We start from the raw sequence: 8,402 nt of genomic DNA on the forward strand, positions 1-8,402 counted from the left end.
TTTTACAAACCTCATTGTGGAAGTTTGTAATGAACTAGTTCCTTTTTTTTTTTTTTTTTTTTTTTTTTTTTTTTTTTTTTTTTTTTTTTTTTTTTTTTTTTTTTTTTTTTTTTTTTTTTTTTTTTTTTTTTTATATATAGACACCCGAAAGGAAGGGGAAATAAAATTTATTGGGGATAACAGAGTAGGGCGTAGCAATAATGTAGAACAAAATGTCAGTGTAGGACAAAATATCATTTTAGGATATAATGTCGGTAGAGGACAAAATATCATTTTATGATATAATGTCAGTAGAGGACAAAATATCACATTAGGATGTAATGTCAATGAAGGACAAAATATCACGATCGGACGTAATGATAGTGGAGGACAAAATATCATGGTAGTATATGTCAGTGGAGGACAGAATATAATTTTAGGAAGTGTTGCCGGACAGAATGTCAATGAACGGCGAGTGGCCGGTGTGGTACGCGATGATGAAAGGGGGCTAGGTGTACATGAGAGATCGGATGACTGTGAAGGACCAGATGTCCGTGATGGGGCAAATGCCCATGAGACACTAAATATCAATGAAGGACCAAATGTCAATATAGAGCAAGGTGTCAATAAAGAACAAAATTATAATGTAAGCCATAATGTTAAAATTCAAAACGAGTAAAAAAATAATCAAGTTTCTTAAAACCATGTACTTTAATGCTCGTAGTATTAGGGACAAATTCCAAGAAATCTAGGCGTATATCAAAAGCGAAAAAATCTCGATGTGATAGGAGTAACCGAGACATGGTTAGATAGTGGAAAGTTTGAAGGCGGATTTAATATTTGCGGAATTTAAACACTTTTGTCACGATAGAAACCACAAGAAAGGTGGGGGTGTTCTGTTGTACGTTAAAAACAATGTCTATGCCTATATTTTGGAGAAAGTGAAACAGGATACATATGATAGTTTGTGGGTAGAATTAACGCAGACAAATGCACAAAAATTAATGTAGGTATAATATATAGGCAAGAGACATCATCATTAGCAGACGACAAACTGTTGTTTCAAGAACTGTCTAGTTTCTGCAACCGGGGCTTACTGATAATGGGTGATTTCAATTTTACTGACATTAATTGGATGACCCTTGAACATGGCCATATAAGAAGTCGCTTGATAGATTTTCTCGGTGACAATTACTTAGTTCAGCATGGACATGGAAATTTACTCGATATATGATCACTGGCCGTGAAAACATGATAACCAATGTAGAAGTTGGTGAAAATGTTACAAGTAGTGATCACAACTTAGATTCAAACTGCTAAATTATTTTAGAATAGATACTTGTGTATCTAAAATACCCGATTTTAGTAAAGCTCAGTTCATAGGACTACGTCAGGAACTTCAGCTTACAGATTGGGAGGCAAAATTAAGCGGAAGACCTGTAGATCAGATGTGGGAAACATTTCAAAATACGCTTACTAAGATTTTTTCTATCTTTTTAGAAAATACAATTTTTTTTTAATCAGATTTATTTGATCTAAATGGATTTTTTTTTATAGATTTTAAATATTGGGGGTTGCTATCTGATATGCGATCTGATTGCTAAAGAACATTTTTAGCATATCAATATAAGGAGCAGTGTTATATAGACTTGCCACAAGTATAATAGGAACGGTATAAACCTACATGCAGTATATATATCACTGTGCAGCCCACAACAAGTTTCAACAAGATTCTTGTTGAAACTTGTTGATGGTAAGCAGCTTCTCACTAAGTCAGTTGCTATTTTGGAATCAACCAGGAAGGATGTCTTCTGGACCTGGCAGAGTGGTTCCTTCAGGCAGAAAAAATTATCCTGTCTGGAATTATTTTGAAAAACTACCAACAACTTCTGGCAAAGGGTACCGAGCTAAATGCAAAGACTTTAGCAATCAGATCGCATATCAGATAGCAATCCCACAATATTTAAAATCTAAAAAAAAAAAAAAAAATCTATCTAAATCAAATAAATCTGATTTTTAAAAAAATCGATTTATTTTTTTATTTTTTAAAAAGATAATAATAATAAAATAAAAAAAAATCGCCAAATCTGGTGTCCACTAACCTCATACAATAATACCTGTTAAGTCCGGCTAAAACTGGCATTTCAAAGCAAAACAGTCCCTTAAAAATAGTTTCTTATTTCACTATAAATGTTTATATCAACTTTTACTGCATTGAATAAGTCAATAGTTGATATATTTGTCCTATATACAATGTTAGGTTTCTAGTTTTGATATATTTGTCCAATATAAAATGTTAGGTTACAAAGAAAGCAATGGCCTCCGCTAGCGGACCCAGGGATCTGGGTGCGCACGTCCTGTGTAATAGTAGTCCTTGATATATATATATATATATATATATATATATATATATATATATATATATATATATATACATACATATATATATATATATATATATATATATATATATATATATATATATTGATTGATTTAAACTATGACAAATGTAACTGAAGGCGGAGAAAATATACGAGGAATAATGGAAGAATTTTACTGGCTTTTGTGATCAAGACCCTAAGGGTCGAAACGTTAAGGCAGTAAAATTCTTCCATTATTCCTCATATATTTTCTCCGCCTTCAGTTATATATATATATATATATATATATATATGTATATATATATATACATACATATATACATGTGTATATACTTACTCTTACTCCAATGGCTATCAGGACTGCAGTCCTTCACCGCTTTCACTATGCCTCTCCAGACCAATCTGTCTTCCACTGTTTCCTTCCAATTTTGTAGGTCAGGGTTAATGTGGGCCACGTCATTCGCAACTCCATCGCTCTACCGGTACCTAGGTCTTCCCTGGGGGCGTCTACCCCTTATACTTCCCTCCATCACCATTTTTGGCCATCTTGTTGGCTCCATCCTGGCACAGTGACCTTGCCCTTCTCCCACTTGCGACATTATGCAGCATTTGTTGTCCTGTCTGTTCTCTAATTTCCCTATTGTGCCTTCGTCTCCATTCTCCCGATTTCGCATCATACACTGGACCCAGAATTCTCCTAATAATGGTGTTTTCAAAGACTTCAAGTTTTCTTTTTCTTTGTTTGGTCAATGTCCAAGTCTCACAACCATATAACACTGTTGGTCTAATTACAATGTTGTATGTTCTCATTTTTGTTTTCTTGCTAACCTTTCTGCTTCTCATGATGGTAGAGAGAGCATGGTAGCATCTGTTTCCTGCTGCAATCCTTTCATTTATTTCAATGTCCATCTAATTTCTTTCCGTTACAACAGCTCCTAAATATTTGAATTTGTATATTGCACATTTAGGGTTCCGACCTGCATGTTGCCTCTATTGCCGCCTTCTCTACTCATTTTCATGATTGCGGTCTTACTCTCGTTGCACACCAGGCCTACTTGCCCCGCTGTGTTCTGGAATGGTGTGAACATTTCGTTAATCTCATCCATATTCTCGGCTATCATCACAACGTCATCTGCATAGGCTAAAAGCCCTATATTTTCTGTTTCAAATATCGCTCCTGGGTGGCTAAGACTCTCCCTGGCCGCCTTTTCCATCACGAGGTTGAAGAATGTTGGAGATAGGATGCACCCTTGCTTCAGTCCACTAATTACCTCGAACTCTTCTGTTTCCTTCTCCCCTACCTTTACTACCCATCTGCTATCTACATAGCATGCCTTTATTAGAGAGACCAGTTTCTCTGGTACTTGAAGCTCTCTGAGGATCTGTCACATTGATTCTCGGTGTATGCTATCATACACCTGTTGGAAGTCTATGAATAGGTGGTAGAGATCTTTATCATATTCATAGTATTTCTCCATTGTCTGCCTTATTGTGTGTATATGATCTGATGTGGACCTGTTTCGTCTGGATCCACACTGATATTCTCCAATTGCTCATTTAGCATAAGGTGTCAAGCATTTTAAGAGTATTTTTGTGAAGACTTTGTACAGAACACATAGTAAACTTATCCTTCTGTAATTTTGGCATTCCTGTTTGCTTCCTTTCTTGTGTATGGGGGTGATAATACCCTTCCTCCATTGACGTGGTGTCTCCTCTTCCCTCCAAATGCTTAGTATTAGCCGGTGAATTTCTTTCTCTAACCGCTCTCCTCCCGCTTTTAGTAATTCTGCGGGTATTCCATCACATCCTGGGGTTTTGTTATTCCTCAGCTCCTTTATGCTCCTTTTTGTCTCTGCTAGTGAAGGCTCCTCCACCTCATTCTCGATTTCTCCTTCTCTCTCTCCTGCTATCTGTTGGCATGGTGGTATAGGATTCACTGGGTCTTGCCTGTTCAAAAGTACCTTGAAGTAATGCAGCCACTGGTTTAGCACTTCTTCCTCGCCATATACAATTTCTCCGTCGTCTGTTTTAACCATCCAGTTGCGTGCCTGGAAGCCCTTCTTGACTGCATTTAGTCTCTTATGATGTTCTCTAATCTTTCCTTCTTCCCTGTCCCTTTCTATCCTATCAAGTTCTCTCTCCAGGTGTTCATTCTTTTTCCGTTTGAACAATCTTTTTGCCCTACTTCTGCATAAGGTTAAACTTTCCCTACTTTCTTGGTCATCTGTATTCCGTAGGTACTTCTCTCTTGTTCTTCTTACTTCTCTGGAGGCCTCTCTACATTCTTCATCGTACCATTCTTCTTTTCTTCTCCTTGTCTCATGTCCAATAATTTCTTTTGCGGACTCAACAACTATTTCTTCTATGTTCTTTAGAATACTGTTCACATCCTCCTCCTCCCCCTCAGACAGGAGATTCAGTACATCAAACCTGTTATTTAATTCAATCCGGTAATCCATTCTAACTCTTTCTCGTTGTAATTTATAGGTATCAAACTTTCTTATTGGCGCATTCCTGGGAGTTCTCTTTGTCTGCAGTTTTGCCTTGATTTTGCCTACGACCATATGGTGGTCTGAATCACACCCCGCACCTCTGAAAACTCGAACATCCTGTAGTGCACTTCTGTGTTCTCTGTGGATTAATATATGATCTATCTGATTGCTAGTCCTGTCATCTGGGGATATCCAAGTCTGCTTATGGATGTCTTTGTGGGGAAATACGGTACCACCTATGATCATGTTATTCATTAGTGCTAGTGATGCTAGTCTAATTCCATTATCATTGCAATTTTGATGTAGGCTTTCCTTCCCTATAGCTGGTCCAAATGTGTCCATTTCTTTGCCGACCTTGGCATTCATATCGCCTAATATAATTCTTAAGTCGTGTTGTTGAACTCCATCATACACTTCCTGGAGGCACGTATAGAAGTCATCTTTATCGCTGTCATCTTTGTCTTCAATAGGTGCATGTGCTGTTATTAATGACATATGGAACCATTTACATTTGATCCTGATTTTAGCTATTCTTTCATTGATAGGAGTGAATGTCTGTAAAGTTCTGATTACTTTATCATGTATGCAAAAACCAACACCAAGTTCATGTACTCCATCATGTTTTCCACTGTACAAGATGGTGTAGCTGCCTATTTTGACTTCCCCTTGTTGTGGCCACCTTATTTCTTGCAGTGCAGTATTTTGGATGTTGTATCTGCTTAGTTCTTCTATAATCTCCTTAGCACTTCCAGTCCTGTACATGCTGCGCACATTCCATGTAGCTATTTTGATAGGTCTTCTCCAACTCATTATCCCGTTTCTCGCCTGGTCGTCATCATTAAGTCCGTTGATCCGAGGCATAATTTCAGTTTCCGTAACAAGTTTCTTAAGATAAGCAGGTTGTTAGCCTACCCATCCGAGCTGGGTTATACAGCCCGGCACTCGGTCGTTGCACGTACATTCAGTAGAAGCAGGGATACCACGAGCAGGTAGTACGCCAACTATTAGGAAGCAGAGGCAAAGTAGCCCAACTTAATTTACCTAGTTGTATTTTACGGGAAGGGGAGCTATGCCCGTAGTGTCCCGTCTTCATATCTCATTTTATCTAAACTGTTTTTTTTTTAATTCATGTATGGTTTTTGCACACACCACTTTCTCATCTAACTTGTTCCTAATGTCTATTACTCTGTGGGGAAAGCTGTTCTTTTTTAGATCTCTTCTATAACTATCTTTCTTGATTTTCTTTCCGTGTCCTCTTGTATTTATATCATCCCATTTTATGAGATCCTCTCTATCAATAGTTTCTATGCCTTTCATGATTCTATAAATAGTTATTAAATCTCCTCTCTCTTCTTTGCTCCAATGTCTGTAGCTCAAGTTTTGCTAGTCTCTCTTCATATGATAGTTTTGAGAGTGTTGGTGCCAATTTTGTAATTGCTCTTTGTATTCTTTCAAGTTTTGTTACATATTTTTTGTACTTGGTGACCACATCGTTGCTGCATATTCCAATCTTGGTCGTATCAAAGTGATTAGTATTTTCTTCACCTTTTCTTCATCCAGGTATGTAAATGCCACTTTGATTGTTCTTATTAAATTATAAGTTTCTCCAAAAATCTTGTTTATATGTTTCTCAGGTGACATATTCATAATAATGACTCCCAGGCCCTTCTCATTTTCTACTTTTTTTATTCCTTCTCCCAATTTATATGATCCTACTATTCTTTTTCTGCTTCTTCCAAATTCCATTATACTACACTTCTTAGTATTGAACTCCATCTCCCACTTCCTGCTCCATTCCCATACTTTATTGAGATCACTCTGTAGTGACTCACAATCTTCTTCAGTGTTCACTTTTTTCAACAGTTTTGCATCATCCGCAAAGAAGCTCATATAACTTTCAATTCCTTCATCCATATCATTAATATATATAGCAAACATTATTGGGGCCAGAACTGTTCCTTGTGGAACACCACTTATCACTTCATCCCAATTAGAGTGTTTGTCTCTTATCACCACTCTCATTTTTCTTTCTTGCAAAAAGTCTTCCATCCATTTCAGCAGTTTGCCCTGTATTCCTCCTGTAGTTTCTAATTTCTTAAGCAACTTCTTATGTGGCACCTTGTCAAAAGCTTTTTTCAGGTCTAGAAATGCACAATCAGCCCATCCATCTCTTTCTTGTATTATATCTATTAGCCTTGAATAGAAACATATTAAGTTTGTGACGCATGATCGTCCTTGTCTGAATCCAAATTGCCTTGGATTTAGTACGTTGTTTTTTCTAAATGCCTTACCCATCTACTTTTGATAATTCTTTCACAAATTTTTGCTATCGTGCTTGTTAGAGAGACTGGTCTATAGTTTGTAGGGTCTTCTTTGTTTCCCCCTTTATATATAGGTACTATATTTGCTCTTCTCCAATCTTTTGGAACTTTTCCTTCTTTCAATGAACTGTTTATTAGGCTATGTATTTTGTCTGCCAGTTCATTCCTGCATTCTCTCAAAATCCAGTTTGCTATTTCATCTGGTCCATGCGATTTTCTGAAATCAAGATTACTCAAGTGTTTCATTATTTCATCCCTTGTTACTTCTATTTCTTTCATAGGGGGGGGGACTTTCTCTTCCCATTCGATATCACTAGGTTGTATGTTCTCCCTTGTAAACACTGATTTAAAATGCTTGTTCATAATTTCTGCCATATATATTTCCTCTGTGTATCCAACTCCTCCTTGTCGTAGTTTCTCTAAATCTTGTTTGTTTTTCACTTTGTTATTTACAAATCTGTAAAATAGTTTTGGTTGGTCTTTACATTTTTCTATGACATCAGTAACCCCTCCCCTTCTCCTTTTTCATCACCTTCGCACTACACCACGAGCTTTCCCCTTCCCTATAAATACAAAAAGGTACTTCATCGTTGTTGAGATCCACGAAAAATTCCCTTCTTCTTCGGAGCTCCAATCATCGCTGTGAATCGATCTACGTGTGTGTGTGTCTGTGTGTATTTACCTAGTTGTATTTACCTAGTTGTATTTTACGGGAAGGGGAGCTATGCTCGTGAGGTCCCGTCTTCATATCTCATTTTATCTAAACTATTTTTAAATTCATGTATTGTTTTTGCACACACCACTTTCTCATCTAACTTGTTCCAACTGTCTATTGCTCTGTGAGGAAAGCTGTTCTTTTTCAAATCTCTTCTATAGTTGTCTTTTTTTATTTTCTTTCCGTGTCCTCTTGTATTTCTGTCATCCCATTTTATCAGATTCTCTCTATCAGTAATTTCTATGCCTTTCATGATTCTGTAAATAGCTATCAAATCTCCTCTCTCTCTTCTTTGCTCTAGTGTCTGTAGTTTAAGTTTTTGTAGTCTCTCTTCATATGATAGTTTTGAGAGTGTTGGTGCCAGTTTAGTAATTGCTCTTTGTATTCTTTCAAGTTTTTTTATACATTTTTTTGTACTTGGTGACCATATCGTTGCTGCATATTCCAATCTTGGTCTTATCAGGGTGACTAGGATTTTCCTCACCATTTCTTCATCCAGGTATGTAAATGCCAC

At 36.8% G+C, this 8,402-nt stretch overlaps 1 protein-coding gene across 1 annotated transcript; it reads right to left on the reverse strand.

Annotated features, from left to right (window-relative positions):
• Positions 1 to 487: 487 nt before the first annotated feature.
• Positions 488 to 5,614, reverse strand: LOC143027672 (uncharacterized). Its single transcript, XM_076189101.1, has 3 exons — positions 4,122 to 5,614; positions 3,338 to 3,734; positions 488 to 559 (listed from the first exon to the last, which is right to left on the reverse strand). The coding sequence occupies exons 1-3, from the start codon at positions 5,612 to 5,614 to the stop codon at positions 488 to 490; spliced, it is 1,962 nt and encodes a 653-aa protein (XP_076045216.1).
• Between the last annotated feature and the right edge of the window lie 2,788 nt (positions 5,615 to 8,402).

The sequence above is a fragment of the Oratosquilla oratoria genome, chromosome 1 (assembly GCF_046742065.1).
Source record: "Oratosquilla oratoria isolate Oo_2021 chromosome 1, ASM4674206v1, whole genome shotgun sequence".
Classification (NCBI taxonomy): Eukaryota; Metazoa; Arthropoda; class Malacostraca; order Stomatopoda; family Squillidae; genus Oratosquilla; species Oratosquilla oratoria.